The sequence below is a fragment of the Polypterus senegalus genome, chromosome 12 (assembly GCF_016835505.1).
Source record: "Polypterus senegalus isolate Bchr_013 chromosome 12, ASM1683550v1, whole genome shotgun sequence".
Classification (NCBI taxonomy): domain Eukaryota; kingdom Metazoa; phylum Chordata; class Cladistia; order Polypteriformes; family Polypteridae; genus Polypterus; species Polypterus senegalus.
The window spans coordinates 20512242-20536328 of record NC_053165.1 but is presented as its reverse complement, the minus strand read 5'-3'; the positions used below and the strand labels follow the sequence as shown (position 1 = coordinate 20536328).

The 24087-nt window shown below is 40.7% G+C and overlaps 1 protein-coding gene across 1 annotated transcript in view; it reads left to right on the top strand.

The window, feature by feature from the left end:
• The first annotated feature begins 17017 nt into the window (after nt 1–17017).
• Nucleotides 17018–24087, top strand: part of LOC120540220 (protein SSUH2 homolog) — a 53437-nt gene continuing 46367 nt past the window's right edge. The window contains exon 1 of the mRNA XM_039770784.1: nt 17018–17329. Coding sequence (XP_039626718.1) covers nt 17307–17329 — 23 coding nt within the window. The 5' untranslated portion in view covers nt 17018–17306. The remainder of the gene's footprint in view (nt 17330–24087) is intronic.

Sequence of the window (24087 nt, the reverse complement as noted above, 5' to 3'; positions counted from 1 at the left end):
CCTGGTTTCCTTACTGCGAGGCAGCAGTGCTACCACTGCACCACCCCAAATGTTAATAGATTTTTGTAAAATAAATTAGGTTCTGAAGGCTCCTATTAAAAACAAATAAAAAAACATTAAGCTACTAGTAATGACAGAGAAGAAAATGAAACTCCAAAGTAGAAAATTCAAGAGGAGATAAACTTCTAGGGCCCATGTTGCTCTTTCAAAATCTGACTTTCACTAACTAACTAAAAATGTTTTTTATGAGCATTCTTCATTGCAGAATAGCAAACTATAGTGTTCATAATTTAGGGTGAAAAAAGGTTAAATGCTTGGTCTGTCAATGATAATGTGAATCTCTTCATAGTACTGTAATGCCCCAATTTAAATCAGGTACTGCATGAAGAAAACAAAGTCACACAAGGAGAAACCGAATCAGAGTTTAGTAGAAAGAAACAAGAACAGCCCCACTAACAGCTTTAACAGGACTGTGCTTTGTTAAAAAAAATCAGGCCTTTAGCATTGATTTAAATAGGAAGCCAACTGGCAATGTCTAATATTAATATTGGCAGGTAGATCATTAGCCATTTAGTTAAAGTCTTCCCGTACATTAGTTTAATATATACTGTGAATTGTAAATTAAAGGAACACTATGAAAACACATCAGATCTCAATGGGAAAAACTGATATGGACTGATATGGTAATGTGTTAGGAATGAAAGGATGCCACATCATTTGATGGAAATGAAAATTATCAACCTACAGAGGGCTGAATTCAAAGACACCCCGAAAATAAAAATGAAAAAATGGTGCGGCAGGCTCAACCATTTTGCTGAAATTTCATTGCAGTAACTCCAAATCATACTCAGTAGTTTGTATGGCCCCCACGTTCTTCTATGCATGCCTGACAACATCGGGGGATCATGCTCCCAGTGAGACCATGAATGGTGTCCTGGAGGATCTCGTCCCAGATCTCGATCAGGGCATCACTGAGCTCCTGGAAGGTCTGAAGTGCAACCTGGTGGTGCTCGGATGGACCGAAACAAAATGTCACAGAGGTGTCAGGTGAGTTAGGTCAGGCGAGTGAACGTGGGGGCCAGTCAGTACTATCAATTCCTTCATCCTTCAGAAACTGCCTGCATACTCTCGCCACATGACGTCGGGAATTATCGTGCACCAGGAGGAACCCAGGAGCCACTGCACCAGCATAAGGTCTGACAATGGGTCCAAGGATTTCATCCTGATACCTAATGGCAGTCAAGGTGCCGTTGTCTAGCCTGTAGAGGTCTGTACATCCCTCCATGGATATGCCTTCCCAGACCATCACTGACCCACCACCAAACCGGTCATGCTGAACGATGTTACAGGCAGCATAACATTCTCCACAACTTGTCCGGACCCTTTCACGTCTGTCACATGTGCTCATGGTGAACCTGCTCTCATCTGTGAAAAGCACAGGGCGCCAGTAGTGGACCTGCCAATTCTGGTATTCTATGGCAAATGCCAGTCGTACTCCACGGTGCTGGGCAGTGAGCACAGGGCCCACTAGAGGATGTCGGCCCTCAGGTCACCCTCATGAAGTCTGTTTCTGATTGTTTGGTCAGTGACATTTACACCATTGGCCTGCTGGAAGTCATTTTGTAGGCTCTGGCAGTGCTCATCCTGTTCCTTCTTGCTCAAAGGAGCAGATAACGGACAGTCCAGCTGATGGGTTAAGGACCTTCTACAGCCCTGTCCAGCTCTCCTAGAGTAACTGCCTGTCTCCTGGAATCTCCTCCATGCCCTTGAGACTGTGCTGGAAGACACAGCAAACCTTCTGGCAATGGCACGTATTGATACCTGTGCAACCTCTGTAGGGTCCAGGTATCGCCTCATGCTACAGTAGTGACACTGACCACAGCCAAATGCAAAACAATGTCAGTGGCCTCTACCCCCTTTTTGGGGGTCGTCTCATTGTTGCCCCTCTAGTAAACCAAAGTAGCTGAAACTAATTAACAGCCCCCTCTGCTACTTAACAGACCAGATCAATAGCCCAGAAGGTTCATTGACTTGATGCTATACTCTGTTTAAAAAGTGTTCCTTTAATTTTTTGAGCAATATATATGTGTCTGAGGTCTTGATACAAAGTGAATCAGGATAGAGTGCATGTTTTTATCAGTTAGAGCATGGGGGCAGGTCAAGTCAGGAAATAAATTACTAATCTTGTGGTTCAAGGTAAAACACTTTACTTAGTACAGCATACCACCCTAACCCTATGTTAAATTATCATACTAGCTGTAGATCTCTCTAATATAAAAAGAAATCCTGGAAAGCAAAAGCAAGGAGACGATACGTGATCTTCTGGGAAGTTCTCGAAAGACATTTTAAAGACCCCCGAGACAGAAGAGACTTGCCACGGATCGTCTTGCGGGGACTGTAAACATGACACTTGGTGCCAAGAGACCGTCCCAGGGCCGTCTCGCGGGGACGTGGAACATGAGATTCTTGCAAGACACAAACTACTTACAACAGATACAGTAGAGTCTCGCTTATCTGACATAAACGGGCTGGCTGAACGTCGGATAAGCGAAAATGTTGGATAATGGCAGGTGTTAAGAAAAAACCTATTAAACGTCAAACTACTGTATGTTATAATTTTACACATTCCGAACCTAATAATTATGTTTTACCACAAAACAACAGAATAAATTAACTGAAAAAATGAACTTACAGTTACAGAATTGTCTGACGTTAAATACAGTATGTACTGTACTTAAAAAGTTCAGTCCTGTGATGATTTAAAGACATTTTCGATCGTAGTCTGCTTTCCTGATGAGTGCCGTTTCTTCGCTGTGAAGTCTCGCCACCTTTGCAGGATCATTATGTCGATTCCTGTAGCTTCTTCTTGTTGCTCAATGTAATTAATTGCAGTTTCTAGCCTTAACTCCGTCACTAATATAGCCAACATCCGTACGAGCATATACTGTTTACTACAGCATTGTGACTGCGTGTGTGTGTTTGTGCTGTGACGTGCGAGTCCCTGTCTTGCACCCAAAATCTCAAAGCTGAGTCTCAGTACTTTTAGCAACACCAGCTTTATTAAGCTTGAAACAGCAACAGCGAGGTTATTTAATGTAGCGGGATCTTTCATTCTCCTATACACAGACACAGCAGTCAGGCAGGGTCGGGGGGAAAGTAATACTGAGCCCAGCGCAATTTATAATGTCCCCTGTTCCTTGTATCACCCATCAACAGCAGGTGCTTATAGCATGTCCGCGATCTTTTCGGATTGGCTTTTACATCGAACTGCTACAGCGCTGCGAGACTGCGATTGCTTTGGGACGTTCTTCCGCGTGTCGTCCCGTTGCGTGGAATCCCACAACAGTTTAGAAACTCACTCATACCAGCCATGATTCTTTTCAAAGGTAAAGTGCAGGTTAATTTGCTTTATGTATTTTTACTTTATATTTTGTATTAATCATTTTTATATGAATAGTTTTGGGTTGTGGAACGAATCATCTGAGTTTCCATTATTTCTTATGGGGAAATTCGCATTGATATACGAGTGCTTTGGACTGCGAGCACATTTCCAGAACGAATTATGCTCGCAAACCAAGGTTCCACTGCAATTAGCTGCGACAGAGTCGGGAGCAACAAAAAATAGACTACGCTCACGCTCGCAACTTGTAGTTCTTGTTGATTGATGTTGATTGATGCATATATTTTTTTTTGTTTGTTTTTTTTTGCGGTGGGACGTCGGATAATACGGAATGTTGGATAAGTGAGACTCTACTGTATCATATAAGAGCACCATCCATCAAAAAACAGTCAGTCTTGTAAAAGCATGTAGTGCACACAGATCCTGTGCTCTCAACACATATAAAACGTACAAGGACAATATGGAGAATAGACACCCAAAGGTGTTGGAGAGAAAAAAAGGCAGATAAGAGATTATGAAACCAGTAAAATTCGAAAGTATTGCAGCGTCCCAGCCAGGTTGAGGTCTTTTTGGTTTTAAGTGACTGTTCGGTCCGATTGACGGAGGGCGGAGTACAGCACGAAAGACTGATAACAGGGTATTGATTGATGCGGTAAGGAGGGGGGCAAGACGTGGGGGATGAGGGATTGGAGAGGGTGCTAGAAAGTTGTGTTTGGGATTAGGAAGTCGGCGATTGTTCAAGTAAAACTTTTGTGACACTTTATCATGTCAGTCGCTACAGTATCAAAGAAAAGATAGAAAAGATTGCATTACCGCAAACAAAAGGTGATTAATCATCAGAACCAGGTGTAATTGAAAAAATGAGCAGGACAAATCGAGGTCAGAAATAAAAGGCAAAGAGTAGACAACAAAGTCTTTTCGCATTTGTATCATTCAATGCACAAAACGTGGATTTACACAATAATAGACCATACGCTATGAGAATCTGTGGTCCCGGAACAGTTAAAGCAACAACAAGTTTGATTTCAAAGAATGCACAATTCAGTCAGGTGTATATTTATGATCACGGAGAAGCGATGCAAATTTTAACAATCAAAAAGAAAGGCAATGTATATATTCTGGGAATAACATTACTCACCAAAGGAGATAGTGATATACCATTCGTATTAAAATGTTTACAGTTTACCGTGAGAATAGCTTTTGCTATGACAATCAATAAATCACAGGGACAAACATTAGAAAAAGTCAGATTATTTATTAGAGAAACAGAAACAATATTCACTCATGGGCAGTTATACGTTGCGTTGTCACAATGTATCTCCAAAAAATATTGTTTTAAATGAAGCTTTACAGTAAAAGTGCAAATAATGAAACTGAAACAATTCCAAAGAAAAAAATAAATAAAATTGTATACCCGAGTAACCAAACACAGGGGTTGGCGAGCGAAGCGAGCAGGGGGTGAAGCCCCCTAGTCTTTTAAATGATACAAATAACACAATATGAAAAGTGGGGGTCCAAGCTAATGGCATTGCTTAATGATGGGTGAAAAAAATGATTCACAAAAAAAAAAAAAAAAGAATCGTCAAGACTGACCTGGCCCAAGTTTTCAGTTTTTGCTATCGGGAATGCTTTTTTGATGTATCAGTCGCAGGTTTAAGAATGAATGCTGACTTCTGGTCTGTCTGTTTCTTATATAGTTGACAAAATGGAAGGGGCAAGATTTCCAGCTCAGTTTAGGAAGTGATGTCAGAACTCCATTCTATGGGTGAAGAAGGAAAAAGTGTCAACAACTGTGTCACCCTGCTCTTTGTTTCCCTGGTTCCTAGCTTATTTGAGCTTTGAAAATGCTCCAGTGGCACATTTCTGACAACATACAGTATATGACATTACCTAAACCTATGACATTTGGTTCACTTCCATTAACATCAGGGCACCCTATATGTACTAGAGCCATCATTATGTTTTGGGAGCTTTGTTCCCACATAAAGAGACCCTTTAAATTTCTGAAAAATATACTTGACCTGAAAGATTGTGGTGTCAGTTTTCCCAGCTTCCTTTATATGTGCCCTCATTGCCCATATTTAAGAAATGGGCTAGTGCCTTAAAGGATATGTTTGGTCTTTTTCAGCTTGAATTTATTTATCTCAATCATGATATATACAAATTTGCCATTGTGTTCTTAAGTTATGCTTTCTTATAAACCTTTAAAAATACTATGTCTATTCTCATGGTGAAAAATGGGGTCTAAGTGGCATCAGTGCAAAGTGAAAACAAAAGCCTTAAAATGTAATGAATATATTCATTTTGAAGTGGCAATGATTTTGAATGCCTACCATGTTTCTGAGGTATGTTTAAAACAACAAAGGAAAACTTAAAGTAGTAGATACTTCTTCCTAACCTCCAGACTTCAATTTCTTCACTGTTCTGGCCTCTTCCACCTCCCATCCTGGTGTGCTCTTGCCTCTGCTCCTCTGTTGACCTCTTTAAAGGTTAGTCCTTGGGGGTACTTCTGACCCCAGTCCAATCAACTGGTTACTATATTCGTGACACCACTGCTCCTGCAGGGTTCCCAAGAGCCTCAGCTAGAACTTTAATTACTGTAGTGAGACAAAGCTGTTTTCACTAATACTATTGGGGGTTTATGGCTATTGTAGAGTTTCAGACCAAGCTTAGGACTCCTTGGTGTTGGCATTTCAGTCAGGTAAGGCAGCATTTCTCAACCTTTAAGTATTTGCGACCTGAGTTTTCATACCAGTTTTAATCGTGCCCCACCTAATATTTTTTTGAAATGTAGATGCATATTTTATTATACCTACTTAACTTTTATCGACATTTATCTAACTCTATATTTATTGTTCTAGTATCAGAATGTAGTTTAAGTTTATTTGTTTTGGTTTCAACAGATGTTTTTTTTTTCATATTTTTGATTTCTTTTTTTCACATCTTCACACCCCCCTTTTTGTTACTTCGTGCCCCCCTAGGGGGGCCCGCCCCACAGGTTGAGAACCACTGAGGTAACGGTATGTCATCTGGGATGTATACCGCCCCACGTTTCCTGCTGCCAGCTGGTATTCTGGTATACCATTTAATTTTTGCATTAACACAAAGGGAATGAACAGAGCATCATGATTTTCTTCAATCCTGCCAAAGTGTGTACCATGTGCTTAAATTCAATTCCTGCTTCTGCCCATTTGTTGTCAAGGATCTGTTGTAATCATTCCATGACCAGAGACTCAAGACAAGGAAATAAAAGTTGTAAAATCTGAATTTGCCTCCTAATAATCTTCATCAATTGGATTATTTATCTCTCTATTATTATAAAAAAAAATCCTGGGACGAGACGTGACTTTTTCAGAGAGATACTTTCACGTTCTGCAAGACGAGACTTTGTGCCAAGAGAATTAACCATGCCCGGGGCCGGAAATAAAGGACAAAGAGTAGATAACATAGTAGAACGTTGTAAAGAATTCAAAAACGTTGGCACGATACACATGCAGAGCAGGTTAGAGATAATGGAAGTATGAAAATTTGAAAGTCACAAAATAATGATAGTAAAGATCGCACTGGAAATGGAAATTGTTACTTGGTGAAATAACGGAACAGCGAAAAGAAATCAAATATATTGCTCAGATTAAAACTTTAAGTCAGAGACTTGTAGATCATCTAATTCGTGTTGCCATCAGGGTAAAGTAGTGTTTCTTGCCAATGAAGAGGCGTATCCATGAGAATTAAAAGATTTGTGGTTTGGTGAAAGTGAAATTCACATACGCTGTCATGCTTGGGTCACAGGGATTGCAGAGATACACAGGAGATTTTAGAGACAGAAACGTTATTCAAATACTTCAAACAAACATAAGTCTGTTTCAGGAGTGAATTGAGCTCCATGTGTAGTCGGAGGGGACAGTTCCGTCTGTCAATTAAAAGAATAGAAAATGTTCCTCTTCCTAGGGGCGCGTCTTGGGAGCAGGACCCCCAAAAGGACCAGAGGATGTCTGGAGGAGAAGACAGACAAGGCAGTGAGACAAAAGGACAGCTGTTCTACATGCTTTTAAATATTTGAAGCGCCATGTGAGATGCAGATCACACGGCAGCAGCAGCAAGCCAGCAGCTGATCGAGCAAAAAGGAAGTAAAAAAAACAACTGTATTTGTTTCCCATTGTATCACCATTTAAGAGGGGGTTTCAGGGGTGTGACCGCGTCTCCTTGGGGTGCGTTCAGCCCCCCTCTTCACAACGCGAGTGGCAGAGACACGAAGTGGCTGGCGCGTAGCGCAGGCTAGGGGTGTTGGCGAGCAAATCAAGCAGGGGGCTAGGCCCTCTAGTCTTTTAATAAAGGAATCCCATTAACAGCCTTCCTTGATCCTCCTTTCCTTTCCTTAATTTCAAAGGGAATACGCCAATTTTCCAAAATGTCAGAATGTGAAGTGAGTATCAATACCATTGATACCAGTGATACAGAGATTGTAAAACTATGCCTAATTTTGTGGAGTTTCCTCAAAAAGAGTTTTCACAAGGGGACATATTTTATCAAAATATTTGCTTAGACGAGCAATATACTCAGTGATGTTGTTTGGAGTGTGCTGTTCATTCTTTTGCCTTCAGTTTTCTCCCATGCAATATTAAAAAAGCAAAAAATACAGTTGGGTTGGGGCACCTTGATATAATTAAGCTACATAAATGAAAGAATTTTATCCCACTGCTCCTCTCGGGTGGTTTCCATCTTTGGCATTACATTTTTGTGACACTGATTAAATCTTTTGATAGCTTCTGGGTATACACTGTACTGTATACCTAAATATATTTTTATTTTTGTGGGCAAACGTTTAGAGTGGCTCACTGGCAATGCACTAATGCTCCACTTCAGTGAAGGGAAGAGGAACTAAAGAGGGTATTTGTAGTCTGTGAACTCCAGATAATTAGCACTCAGACCAAAATAATGCTTGACCTCTCCTCTAATCAATGGTCAATAAAAAACCATAATAAACATGAGTCAGTTTTTAACTGAGCTTTATGAATCTGAGAAACTGCTTCATTATGTGCATATTTCAAGGAGTTCTCGTTCTATTGCTCTCTTTAAAACAGTTGATAAAGCGTCCAGGTCAATAGTAAGGAATCTACAAATGAAACATTAACATGACTATCATGTGGCTCCAAGATAGTAAACTTGACCTGGGCTGGACATTCACACTGCAGAGCTATGACCTGAGCTTTTCCCCTCAGAAATGAACAATACATGAACTAATTTCTTTTGAACATAATGGGATTTTATGGAAAGTTATATGAGATTTTCCCATGTAAAAACTGTTAAACCGTGCAATCAATAGAACAGGGGTCCTCAATCACGGTCCTGGAGGGCCACAGTGATGGCAGGTTTTTATTCCTAATTAGAAAGCAGTCCATGCTGATAATGAAACTTGGTATTGAACTATTTAGCTTGTTAATGCTTGCGTTCATCCAAGAGCAATTTTAATTGCACTGTAAAGTTTCACACTGCATGGGTTTTGTGGAACAGAATAGATTTCAACTTAATGGTCCTTCCAATTCCCCTCTCATTCATTTATAAACATTTTTGTCTGCATCTCATTATTAACTAATAGCTGTGTACAGCACGGGGTTCTAGAAACTATTGAAATCGTCAGAAAAAAAATTGAAATGTAGAGATGTCAGGTAATTGAAAGGAACTACTCTGGGCGTCTCTCTCCTAGGAGGTTTTGTTTTGCCGACGTACTCGCCTCACTTGTGTATTAACAGTGGGAGGAAAAGTAAAAGGGATACCGGTTTGCCAATGTTAGCGGCGAAGAGACTTTGTCTTTCTTTGAATGTTTCATTTTACTGACGTGCTTGCCTCACTTGTGTATTAGCAGCTAAGTGAGTGTTCTGCTTCCTCGGAGGCGGAGCCCTTACTCCGACTCCACCTCTCACTTGGGACATCGTTTTGACGATGTGCTCGTCTCGCTTGTGTAAGAGTTTCTCTCGTTTCTTTGTGGTTTTACTTTGGCAACTGAGTCACTTTCTTCTTCCGACTCGTTATTTTGGGGTCGTCTTTCCGGCTCTTTGAACTTCATGCTGTAGTAGCCTCACACTTCTGGGCTGGACAGACAGACATACACACTTCCACGCGTAGACGTTTAGTTTTCTGTTTCCTCTGAGGCAGAGCCCTTACTCCGACTCCACCTCTCACTTGGGACATCGTTTTGACGATGTGCTCGTCTCGCTTGTGTAAGAGTTTCTCTCGTTTCTTTGTGGTTTTACTTTGGCAACTGAGTCACTTTCTTCTTCCGACTCGTTATTTTGGGGTCGTCTTTCCGGCTCTTTGAACTTCATGCTGTAGTAGCCTCACACTTCTGGGCTGGACAGACAGACATACACACTTCCACGCGTAGACGTTTAGTTTTCTGTTTCCTCTGAGGCAGAGCCCTTACTCCGACTCCACCTCTCACTTGGGACATCGTTTTGACGATGTGCTCGTCTCGCTTGTGTAAGAGTTTCTCTCGTTTCTTTGTGGTTTTACTTTGGCAACTGAGTCACTTTCTTCTTCCGACTCGTTATCTCGGGGTCATCTTTCCGGCTCTCTGAGCTTCATGCTGTAGTAGCCTCACAGTCCCGGCCCGGACAGACAGACACACACACTTCCACACGTAGACGTTTATATATAAGATGTCTGATTAAGAAAATAGGCAACAATTAAAACTTAAATGCAGCTGCTAAAATCTAAAACAGGCAATTAAGGGTTCAGAATGGTAACAGGCTACAATTAAGCCCAAAAAACCTATTGCTTTAGTAGTAAATAAAAGGGTTTTAATTTAAGAAATTGGTTAAAGTGAAAACCTGCAGCCATAGCAGACCTCTGGGACTGTAATTGAGGACCTCTTATCTACAAAGTAACTAAAATTTGTCTTTGATGAGTGAAAGCACTAACAAGGCATACTGTAGAGTTAAACACCAACTTTCATTATCAGCAAGGACTGACTTCTAATTAGGACACTGGCTGGAATGAATACCTGTAGCCACTGCAACCCTGAAGGACCGTGATTGAGGACCCCTGCAATAGAAGGTCTTTCAGGACCAAAGATCACTGCATGGTATATGTTGAGAGTAACAGTCACCCTCAAATTCAAAGGTTTTCACATGATGTAAGACCCTCAAGAGCCATAACACTTTGTATTTCCATGCATACATGTGATCTTAAATGAGATTTGATTCTGTATTCCTTGTGATTTCTTGCTCATAAGAAACTGTAAATCTGTATCACCAATGATGTTTTAATGAAGTTCAAATATATTTGACAGATTTATGGAGAATTCAAATGTTTTAATTAGACTGCTTGTCTTGGAGGAAGTTGAAGGGATAGGGCAAATTTTTCAGTGACCTAAATTTACATCACCTACTACCCTGAATAGACCCCTAGTTGCGATAATCTTATGTATCTGTTCATAGTTCAAGATGCAGATCCTTTAGTGGCCTGTCTGAATCGAATTTTCCAGGGATTATATTGCCTGGCTCGCAGTTTAGGAGATACCAGTGGGAATGGAGAAGGAAGGCTTAAGAGGGTCAAGCACCTGATCATTTTGGCCATCATATAAATGATTTATTGTGGCAAGGCCCTGATCGTTTTGTTGATTATGTAATATCTAGGTCATATAATATGTGAAACCCAGGTGGCCAGTTGGCCAAGGTCTCAAGGACTGTGACTTTATTTTTGACATTCTATTTTTCAGTTTTAATCTCCACCATTGTCAACTGGTTATAGTTCATCAATTAATCAATGGACAGATATTGTTGGTTTTGATTTATGTTTAATCTGTTTCTACCTTGCTCTTTGTGTGTTTTAACAAATCTGTAGTTGTATGTATGCCAGTTCTGTATTTAGTTATTAGTATAAGAGGAGACCCTGGAGAGGAGGAGATATGCTCTAGAGAGGAGAGGAATGAAGGTCAGTAGGAACAAAACAGAATACATGTGTGTGAATGAGAGGGAGGTCAGTGGAATGGTGAGGATGCAGTGAGTAGAGTTGGCAAAGGTGGATGAGTTTAAATACTTGGGATCAACAGTACAGAGTAACGAGGATTGTGGAAGAGAGATGAAGAAGAGAGTGCTGGCAGGATGGAATGGGTGGAGAAGAGTGTCAGGAGTGATTTGTGACAGACGGATATCAGCAAGTGTCAAAGGGAAGGTCTACAGGACGGTAGTGAGACCAGCTATGTTATACGGGTTGGAGATGGTGGCACTGACCAGAAAGGACGAGACAGAGCTGGTGGTGGCTGAGTTAAAGATGTTAAGATTTGCATTGGGTGTGACGAGGATGGACAGTATTAGAAATGAGGATATTAGAGGGTCAGCTCAAGTTGGATGGTTTGGGAGACAAAGTCAGAGAGGTGAGATTGCATTGGTTTGGACATGTGCAGAGGAGAGATGCTGGGTATATTGGGAGAAGGATGCTAAGGATAGAACTGCCAGGGAAGAGGAAAAGAGGAAGGCCTAAGAGAAGATTTATGGATGTGGTGAGAGAGGACACACAGGTGATGGGTGTGACAGAACAAGATGAAGAGGACAGGAAGATATGGAAGAAGATGATCTGCTGTGGCAGCCCCTAACAGGAGCAGCCGAAAGAAGAAGAAGAAGATAATCTGTACTTGTATTTTAACTGACAGTTGTTCACAGCCCTCTGCGCCTACCCTCAGTGAAAAGCGTGATACAAAAAATAAGTTGTATTGCATTGTATCTAGCCCCTGATCAAAGTCTATGTCATTGTATTAATACATGCAAAGCATCATGGGGGTGACCCACTAGGTCTTCGAATTCCTATATGACTAAGAATAAGAATGGAAATCAAAGAAAGTGTCAAGACTTTGTGGCAGACGGCCAACAGAGGGGTAAAGGCTTCTAAGTCTCAAAAAACTCAACAAAGGAGAGGGGAACTGTAAAACTCCTGGCCCACCATACCAAAACCAGTGCTCCTTTACAGTTAGAGAATTTATATACAAAATATATATTCTCAGACAAAAAGCAAAAACAACGATTATCTATTGACTTACCTAGTTTTTGTCACTTTTCAGTTTTTTGATTTAAAACATTATTTGGTGGCCTTTCATTTGTTGGCATTTTATGGTGTAACCCTATAAATCATCCAGCAGTAGTCTACCATCAACACCCAAAAGTCTTACCAATTTTTAGTGTACCCTGCACTGTCTGCAAAAGAACGGTGCGTTTTTGAACTTTATGGAGGATATTAACAAATGATGGGTACTTTTTGTTATCCAAAATAGATTCAAATATTAGACTTGATAAACAATCATACTAATTTTGATTTTTTTTTTTATATTTGATATACTTTTTATTAATCCCCGAGGGGAAATTGTCTTTTTACCTGACCTTTGCTAATGAAAAATCTCAATGAATGTATTCTAGACATATTTGGTGCATCACCAAATCCCTTAAGCTGCCACCAACCCCAGATAAAAGATAGATAGATAGACATAGATAGACATTTATCAACATTGATAGATATATAAGGCACTATATAACATATGGAAAGATATGAAGGACATTTTATGATAACTATATGGGACAAGACAGTGTCAAAGAGTTGAGACACCTCCCTGGTAATCCCAAATAATTAAAGTAGATGAAAGCACAAAATTCATGCAACAAGCTGCAAGATGAGAGCTCAAAACAGAACTGATTTCAAAATGCCTGAACTTCTGGTCATACGGGTTCCAGGCAGAACAAGACAGGTCCAGGGGAACAGGCAAGAGACAGTGATATCAGTAGTGAAATGGCAGTCAGTCTTCAATCCTGCAGAAGGAGGAAGAACGACAGCATTAGAACAACATCACCAGAGCCCTTCTGCTGTATCTCACGTACATGATAGATAGATAGATAGATAGATAGATAGATAGATAGATAGATAGATAGATAGATAGATAGATAGATAGATAGATAGATAGATAGATAGATAGATATGAAAGGCACTATATTATAGATAGATAGATAGATAGATAGATAGATAGATAGATAGATAGATAGATAGATAGATAGATAGATAGATAGATAGATAGTGTGGCATCCGGCCGGGACTCCCAGGAGGACCGGAAGAGGGCTTGTGCCTCCTCCAGACCGCGAGAGGGCATCCGCCCTGGTTATGTTGGGGGCCTCGGGTAAAGGGCTAGGAAGCCCAGCCCTGTAGGGACCCGTGGCCACCGCCAGGCAGCTCCCCGGTGGCTGGATATCCCTGGAGCCCAGCACTTCCGCCACACCAGGAAGTGCTGGGGGGAAGACGACAGGGGACACCCGGATGGCTTCCGGGTGCGCAGCCGGCACTTCCGCCACACTGGGGCATGGCTACGGAGGAATGCCGGGAAGCAGCTAGAGCCCATCCGGGTTCCTATTTAAGGGGCCGCCTCCCTCCAGTCATTGGCGGAAGTCGGGTGGAAGAGAGACAGAGCTGAAGAGAGGACTGGAGGCGGCCAGGAGAGAGAGGCATTTTGACTGCGAGGCCTGGACATTGGTGGAACGCTGCAAGAGGCACTGGGGAGTGCACTGTAAATAATTGAAAACAAACGTGTGTTGGGTGAACTTACGATGTCCGCCTGTCTGTGTCCGGGTTCAAGTCCACAATAGATAGATAGATAGATAGATAGATAGATAGATAGATAGATAGATAGATAGATAGATAGATAGATAGATAGATAGATAGATAGATAGATAGATACTTTATTAATCCCAAGGGGAAATTCACATAATCCAGCAGCAGTATACTGATACAAAAAACAATATTAAATTAAATAGTAATAAAAATGCACGTAAAAGCAGACAATAACTTAAAATAATGTTAGCATTTACTCCCCCGGATGGAATTTAAGAGTCGCATAGTGTGGGGGAGGAACAATCTCCTCAGTCTGTCACTGAAGCCACTCCTCGGCCTGGAGATGATACTGTTCAGTGGATACAGTGGATTCTTCATGATTGACAGGAGTTTGCTTAATGCCCGTCGCTCTGCCACAGATGTTAAACTGTCCAACTTTACTCCTACAATAGAGCTATTCTGTAATGATATTAGAGTTTAGGGAACTTAGCGCATATCAATGGCTCACAGGAAACACCATTCTACAGTAAACATGTAAATGCTGTGTTATGTGCTCTGAAATGAATATTTTCCGTTTAAATTGGAAAGACTCGAAATAGTGTTTATCCTAACACCTAATTGTGGTTTTCACGGACAAGCAAACAAATTTTAGAAAAGCAAAGTTAATCAATTAAATTATAAAAACATTACCTATTGTCTCTGGTGCTGTACTGCATTCACTGCTGAATGTTTGCCTGCTGCTTCCTGCTTTGGGAATTGCCAATACATATGGTGATGATTATACTGAAATACTAGCTAACATAGCTGAAATACCTGCCGTTGCCTGGGAGGAAAATAAAGTTGTTTTTTTTTTTTAATTGTTTGAGAAAAATATAATTAAAAAAACACAACATTAAACTGTCAAACTCCGGTCCTGGAGGGCTGCAGTGGCTGCAGGTTTTCATTCTAACCATCTTCTTCATTAGGGACCAGCTTGTGTTGCTAATTAACTTCTTTTTCTTTAGTTTTAATTAACTTGACTCAGACCCCTTGGTTGTCTCATTTTTGCTTAAATAGCAGCCAAACAATAATGAGACACAAAACACATGACCAGCTCACTTGTGCTCATCACACAATATCTGAAAATAAAGAAAGGTGGTGGTTGTCAGTAAGATTGATCTTTCAGCTAACCAAAATATCTTGACGGTTTTCTTAGAAAAAACAGAAAAATCAACGGTTTTGGAAATGTCTGCTGTAGCAGAATGAGTGCAGCAACAAGCTGTGGAATTAAATAACGGGTTTAATTAACAGCAAGAATCGGCTTCTCATTAAGAGATTGGTTGGAGTTTGAAATCCCAATTTAGTAGTTCATCTGTTAGCTCGTTTCACATCTCATTTCTGTTTGACTGTCATTTAATGAAGAAAGGAATAAATTCAGAGGACTGAATCCTTAAAAACAAGGCTATTAAAATGAAGGGAAAAGAAGTTAATTAGCAACACAAACTGGTCCCTAATGAAGAAGATGGTTAGAATGAAAACCCTGCAGCCACTGCGGCCCTCCAGGCCCGGAGTTCGACACCCTTGTCTAAGGTATATTAAAGCACTTTTTTTTGAGGATTTTGATTTTCATACTTTATTTTATTCTTTTTTCATAGTTTCTTCACGAATTCTTCTATTAAGTTGATACCTCTTTAAATAAACATGTACAACTATGACCGAGGAAGAGAGGAATTAGATTGACAAAGTAATGGTCCCTCACAGCATGGTGCGGATGAGCGGTGATGGCGCGTGTCAGTTCTCCTCGCTGGCCAACCTTGCGCACGGCACCGCCTCTATACTTAAAATACAGCTTATAAATGAGTAAACTATTGCAAGAAATAATTGGTAACCTATTTTGTTTCGTTTATGTGCTAAATCTCGCCTCATGACCTTTACAGGTCGTATACTACCACTCTGTATTTTTTAGAACACATTTTTTCCTGTTGCTATCCCATAGTGAAGCACAGGTATTTAGCTAGTAGTCTATGATAGATCGGTAATTTTATAATAAAAGGAAATAGGAGCAAATACTTATGTATTTTTTATAGCATTGTCGTTTATGTAATTTTCTGTATGGTAAATGTCCAGTTGTGAAAGCTCTGTAATGATTGTGTTATGTTTAAGCAGATAATTATACAGTGTTTATTAATCTGATCGTCGGGGTCGATTTACCGGTTGGTCTCGAAGACGCATCCATGGCAAAAAGTGAGCCGCGACACAAGCGGGGTTGAGGAACGCTGATATAATGTATAAAGGACATGCTGTAGCTCCAGTGATAATTTTGGTCTAATGCATTTTCCTTTGCATTTTATTTATTTATTTATTTTTGGTTATGTTAAATTTTAAAAAGGTATTTTTAGTTCTGTTAAAATGTTTACCTATAGATTAGTGCAAAGTCAATGGGAGGTTCTATTTATAACCCCACAAGCTAAACTGAAAATGGAGTGTTCTAATTATTTCTTGTCATTTTGACAACAGATTAGTTTATGACGTGCCTTGCGGTTGGTAAAGAATGGAGGGTAAACAGTTTCAAACCGTACTAAATGTACTGAACGTACTGACGTAAAGTTATAAGTTTGCCATCGAAAGGTAACAACTTTAAAGAAACCTTTAACTTTTAATCGAAATGTGATTGGCAAATATGAGAGAAGCGAAAATCTGCCATTTCATCTTAATGTAATTAGAAAAAATACAAAAAAAACGATTCTTTCAGATGGCTTTGAATTTGACTGCATACACTCAATCACCTAAAGTTATACCCGAGACAGCAATAAATGTCAATATTAACCGAGAAAACGTTAAAATGTCTTTTTAAATGTTTATTTCACCAGCATTTATTCCAAACTTGCTGCTCAAAACGTTCTTCCTTCACTTTTGCTCTTTTACCTTCCACATGTTTCCTTTTATAGTGTGTAATGACAGCATCATCTGATGGGAGGCAGGATTCATCATCCTGCAAATTTTGACAGGGCAAGAAAAACACAACGGGTCATCGATAGTAACAGGCGAAATCTTGAAAACACTAGTTGATCGCGTTTTCAAACGTGGGCTATTGTGACTTCGCGATAAGTTAGAAGAGGGTCGCTGGCCCTGTCTGTTATTCTAACACTTTGAGCCTTGAAACCGATCGCACGGAGGCGGATCATCTGGATGGTGTCGGAAACACAGACATTCGCACGCCCCTTCGCTTCCTGAGGCTGACGGCTGCATTTCAGTAGAAACGAAACTCGGATCACAGCAGCGTGAAGTGCACGGGATCGAACCGAATTGTTGGGAGCTCTGTCAGCAAAGAAAGGAGGAAAAAATGGACACTGAGAGACTGCTCGGGTGAGTTAAGACGTCGCGTTCACTCGTGCACCTCCAAGACTTTTTGTTTAGTCGCGTGCTACATTGTTTAGTACGTGTGTGGCGCATGCGCTGCTTGAACTGCGCGCTAAATTCCCCAAATCTAACATAGTTGCTGATCGGTTACTCGCCAGTACACAGTGGTAAACGTGCAAGCGGGACTCCTTGTTTTTGTGGCCCTGTACATGTTTACAGAGATACACACTTGGCTGGATTAAAGGGCACGAAACAGTTAACTTTCACTTCGTAACCATTTCCGTGAACTCTGAACAGACAGAAAGGTAGCAGTTATGATGATCAGTCTGCACGAAGCACACAATTGAATAAATTTGTAGTTAAACTGCTTGATATCAAAATAACGAAGTGGTGGTGAAAGGCTAAATGTGATTTGTACAACAACGTGTTCAACTCCCGAGTCAATTTCTTCACACTTTGAAAACTAAAAACATTAAATCTCTCTTAAGCGTTGTTCAGTAATGTACACGCGTAATAAACACAATTTCACACACGATCACTTTTACAAGTAAATCATGCTGTCCAAGCTTATAGTTCGGTAACTGTGGCCAAATCATACCGATTTTCAGTGTACCTTACATTGTCTGTAAAGGAACGGTGCGTTTCTGAACTTTATGGATGATATTTTCAAATGATGGGTACTTTTTTTTTTTTTTTTATCCAAAACAGATTAAAATACTTGACTTGATAAACAATCATGGGCGGCACGTTGGCGCATTTGGTAGCGCTGCTGCCTCGCAGTAAGGAGACCTGGGTTCAACATTCCCGGGTACTCCCTGCGTGGAGTTTGCATGTCCTCCCCATGTCTGCGTGGGTTTCCTCCCACAGTCCAAAGACATGCAGGTTAAGTGCATTGGTGATCCTAAATTGAACCTAATGTGTGTGCGTGCCCTGCAGTGGGCTGGCGCCCTGCCCAGGGTTTGTTCCTGCCATGCGCCCTGTGTTGGCTGGGATTGGCTCCGGCAGACCCCCGTGACCCTGTAGTTAGGATATCGCGGGTTGGATAATGGATGGATGGATAAACAATCATGCTAATAATTTTTTTTTTTTTACATTTGATACACTTTTAATTAATTATCTTTTCACCTGACCATTTGATTCACTTTTTATTAATTGTCTTTTCACCTGACCTTTGCTAATGAAAAATCCAAATGAATGTATTCAGTAATGATATTAAAGTTTAAGTAACTTGGCGCATAACAATGGCTCATGGGAAACACGAATCTATAGTAAACGTGTAAATGCTGTGTTATGGGCTCTGATATGAACAGTTTCAGTTTAAAGTGGAAAGACTCGAAACAGTGTTTATTCTAACACCTAATCATGTTTTTCACGGACCAGACAACAGATTTCAGATAATCAATTAAATTATAAAGACACTACCTATAGACTCAGGTTCTGTACTCCATTCACTGCTGAAGTTTTGCTTGCTACTTCTTTCTTTGGGAGTTGTCATTACATATGGCGATGATTATATTGAAATACTAGCTAACATAGCTGAAATACCAGGCGTTGCCCCCTTGGGGGGGGGGCTGGGGTTGGGGAGTATTTTTTTTTTATTTGAGAAAAATATAATTAAGAAAGCCCCACCACTTTAAAAATAAAAATAAGTTAACAATGAAGACTCACTCATTTCCTTGTCTTGATGTATGTTATCATCCAGTTGACGCTCCGAACCGGCCAACTCTATTTAATTTAAAAAGCAGCCTGCCTGCGGTGGTGATGCTCAGACATAAAGAATGCTGGCAGTCACCTTCAGTTCGCCCTCTGGTGGTCGTTCCGAGTATCAACTGGATGATAACATGTATACTAGACAATAAGATCACCCCCCACTCTACCCAGAAGGGGATTTGTTAGGGTTGATCTCACCCAACAGTATTTTTAGTAGACCAATGAAAAACGAGTGTATCAGGTTTCATGTAAATCTCTCCAGCTGTTTGGAAGTGATGCTGGAACATACATACATACATACAGGCATACATTGACTTATATATATATATATATATATATATATATATATATATATATATATATATATGAGAGAGATATAGACTAGGGGGCTCCACCCCCTGCTCACATCATTCACCCACCCCTGGGTTTGGTTAACCAGATATACAATTTAAAGAGATTGTTATTTTCATGGGAATTATGTATGTATTTTCACTTTTACTTTAAAACTTTAGTAAAAACTATTTGGAATTAACTTTACTTCAAGATTGCATTGAATTTTAATTCCATGTTTGGACTTACATTGTAACAAAGCAACATATAACTAACTTGCCTGTGAGTGAATATCGTTTCTTTGTCTCTAATAAATAAAATGACTTTTTCAAATGTTTGTCCATGCTCTTTTTTCTTCACTTAGTCGTTGACGTGTTATCTAGAACATATAAAATTATTGTCCTGATAAAATTTCTAAGAGCTGAGAGCGCAGGAAGTGTGTCTGCCAAAAGCATTCACACGACTGAGGTTAGATGACTGCGGTCTTGTTTGAAAATAGTTGTATAGGGCGTGGCTTGAAATAATATCATGTTAAAAGTCTCCAGACTTCTTACCGCACTGTTTTTGGAATCTTTTAATTCTCAGTATCAACATGAATTAGACAATCTACAAGTCTCCGACTTAAAGTTTAAATCCGAACAATTAACAAGTAATTTGTTTGTTTGCGCTAATGTGATCTTTACTACCCTTTTTTTTTTTTTTTGAGACTTTTGAATTTTCGTACTTCCACTATCCCTAACCTGCTCTACACATCTACCATGCCAATGTTTTTGAAGTCTTTTAATTCTCGCAGATACGCCTCTTCATTGGGAAGAAACACTACTTTTTTTTTTTCCCCGATGGCAACACGAATTAGACGTTCTACAAGTCCCTGACATAAAAGTTTAAATCCAAACAATATATTTGATCTCTTTTAACTGCTCCGTTATTTCACCAAGTAATTTCTTTACCATCTTTTTTTTTTTTTTTTGAGACTTTTGAGTTTTTGTACTTCAGTTTTCAGTAACCTGCTCAGCATGTGTACCGCGCCAACATCCTCACGGAACATGTAAGCGTCTCTCTGAGAAAATCAAGTCTCGTCTCTTTCCAATTTTTTTTTTTCAACAGAGAGATGTTAAGAAGACTGGATTCTACTTTTGTGAAGCTAAGCCAACAAATTCACAGAACTTTGCATTTATTTTTGCTTAACTGGAACTCTTGAGTCTTGTTCATAAAATTAGAAACGTAAACAAGATGAGTATAGGGTGAGGCAGATCAAGCATGCCAATCAAATACAGCTCACCAATCCCAGACCACTCTGATCCTGAACCAGTCATATGAGAGCTTTGAGATGAGGAGGCAGAGCAATGACACGTTGGCTCTTCAGTTTATTGCTTATTGATGGATGACAGTCTGATGAAACATTTGTGGATGGGGGGGAGAAATGTGGAAGGTATGGAAGACTGTTTGCAATGGAAGGTAATTCACATAGAAAATCCCCCATGAAACTCTTCCCTCAAGTGGCCCTGATTTTACCCTAAGCATGGGGCTTCTTTCTGTCTTGTCTGTCTTATCTAATCCTGCCTACTATACTAGTCTGTCTAGAACTGGGAACTCTGGATGGATGCACCATGTGGGATTAGCTGCTATTTGCCCTCCACCACTGACTTTAGTAATCGTACAAGTTGTGGACTAAGCCTCGGACACAGACAGGTAGACATGTTGCAACGCACCACAACACGTTTATTTACACTACTAATTACAAATTAAGTGCCACACAAACCCCCAAAATCCAGGCCTCACACTGCCTGTTTCCTTCTTCAGGCCGCCTCCTTGCCTCCTCCAAGACCTTGTCCGTCCTTCTCTGCTGACTCCAGCCATCGAATGGAGGGAGGCGGTCCCTTTTATAGCCACCCGGATGTGTTCCAGGTGTCTTCCAGTAACCTTCTGCCGACACTCCCCTGTGTGATGGAAGCACCGGCTGTGTACCCGGAAGCACTGCGGGTGTCCCTGATCCTCAAACCAGCCATCCCCCCCAAGCACTTCAGGGTGTGGCGGAAGTGCTGAGGTCCAGGGCTCTCTAGGCATTGGGGGCGCCCCCTGGCGACGACCACGGTCCCCTACAGGGTTGAGCTTCCAAGCTCTCTACCCGTGGTCCCCAAAGCAACCAAGGCGGTCGCCCCCACTCGCCCCAAAGTCAATAAATACTGCATCACCCTCTGAAATTGTATTGGAAGGGGCTGTGGCACTTTGATTCACTTTGGAGTTTTAATCATTTCCAAGTGTTTTTTTTTCCTTCACTTTCTTTCAACGGACCCAATTACTTAAATGGAGTGGTGACTATAAATTTGCTTGAAGATGTACTTTTGTGATTATATTCCCCTGTTTTGCTCCAGCTTTGAGCCCACAGATTCTAATTTGTGTTCCAGAGCTACTGGTCAAGGGGGAAAAAAAAATCATGTAACTCCACCTCCAGGCCTATGAAGTCGCCATTCACAAAGTCTTAAGATAGGACTTTAACTGGGTGAACAGCATCTGGTGATGCCACCTCTGCATGGCATCAACTCTCAATCCAGACTCTTCGTGTGTAGCTCCTAGCTGGTGGAACAAGTTGTCCACCTCCATTCAAACTGCTGATTCTCTCAGTGTGTTTAAGACGCGTTTTTAACGCTCTTCTTGTTCTGTGCACTTTATGCTGCCAAGACAGGAACCCATAACGAACAGGAATTGAATTAGGTGGGTTTGAGAATGTAATGTTAAAGCAGAGTTCTCTAATCATGTCTGCCAAAGCAAGCCTTTCGTGGTATTTATACTGTACATTTATTGTGCAACACTTATACAGTGCATGCTGTTCATTATGCATGAGTGGACATTAATGCAGGAAATTAAATAGCACTGCTTTGCATAATTTCACCACATAGGTTTCCTGTGTACAACATTACAACAGCAACATTTATTTATATAGCACATCTTCATACAAATGATGTAGTTCAAATTGCTTTACATGATGAAGAAAGAGGAAATAAAGACAAAATAAATGAGAATTAAAATACATTGTAGCTTCAGTTTTGAAACAGGAAGGAGATGAAGTATTCTGAGGAGGGAACATGTTAACTGAGCAATTTAATAATTGTCTCCCAGTGTAAAGATTTACTTTTTTGATTTATTCTGGACAAATACTCATTCTATTTTAAACTACCTCAGTCTTTATTTTCACTTGCTGTCTTTATTTGTCTGCAATTTCATGCATTTGGCACATAGTTGAGTTTCTATCAGTAAGCTCTAGCATCTAGGAGGCTCTTGAGAAGTTGATTAAGTGTCTCCTTGATCTCGTCCTGATAAGTGAAATTGTGACCCATATGTCCAAAAGAGCTTGCAGTGGGGCCACCTGGTAAGAGTACTGAATAGTAAAGTAACATGTTGTATGTTCTTTTTGCGAAGTCACATTTCTGGGAAAAAGCTGTGGAAGAAGATTCATTCATCCATTTTCTAGCCTGACCTTTAATCTAAATCAGGGCAACATCAAGCTCCCGAGTAGCAGCCAACCCTGAATGGGATACCAGTTCACTGCAGGGCACACTTATTAACACTGGGTCCCGTTTTAGAGGAATAGTCAGATTAACGTGTTGTAAAAGGGAGACAGTTGGGGGCACTATCTTGGTGACCCCATATAATTGCAGAGTTTGTAGAACCAAAAAAAAAACCACACACACACAATAATTGCAGAGACATCTTTGCAGATATGAGTTCAACACAGAACTGGAAACAAGATGGTTGTTTCCCGGGTTATGTGGTAATGTGGAAGGAAGGGGTGTATCCAGGTGGACGGACAGTGGGTGTGAAGTCAGCAATGGAGTGGCTGTCAATGTTCCGTTCTGCAGAGGGAGGAGAAGAGAAGGCATTAGAACACAGTGCCAACCCCTGGTTCGGCGGATAATTACCGTCACTAAAGCCCGTAAGCTCCCTCCCATGCACACACATATAGCAATGTATATCTTTAGGATGTGGGAAGAACAATGGATATCCTGAAGAAGTCCTAATAGGAAGAACATTCAAATACAAAACCAACAGTCACCAGGAGCCGTGAGACAGCAACTCAGGCTACACTGTCACCTTGCTGCCTTGTGGAAACAGAAGAACAATTAAATGTGACTGGTGTTACATACATTCTTTTATTCCTTCATGATTCCTATAACTCAAATGTTGTTCTTGTTCTTTTTACACTTCTTCATTTTTTCTTTCTTGTACTATCTGGAAAGGGAAGGGTGATCGCCTGGATTGCAGCAATTACACGGGGATAACACTGCTCTTGGTGCCGAGTAAGCTCCTTGATAGTGTTATCCTCAATAGGATCCATGATCACTTGCTCACCTACCATTGACCGGATCAGTCTGGTTTTACGCCTAAGAAGTCTACCATCAACTACATCCTGGCATTGAGGGTTCTTATGGAGCACAAACACAAATATCGGCAGAGTTTCTTTGTAGCGTTTGTTGATTTTCGTAAAGCGTTCGACTCAGTTGATCAAGCTGCCCTGTGGGATATCCTGAGGGTTCGCAGGATCTTCTCGAGGTTGCTGGATGATATAGCCGGCCTGTACACTGGTACTGTGAGTGCTGTGCAGAGTGGAGGCAGAACCTTTGTGTTTTTCTCAGTTGATTCTGAGGTTCGTCAGCGGTGTGTTTTTGCTCCTACTCTGTTCAATGCTTGTAAGGACTGGGTGTTGGGCAGGGCTGGCATCTGTT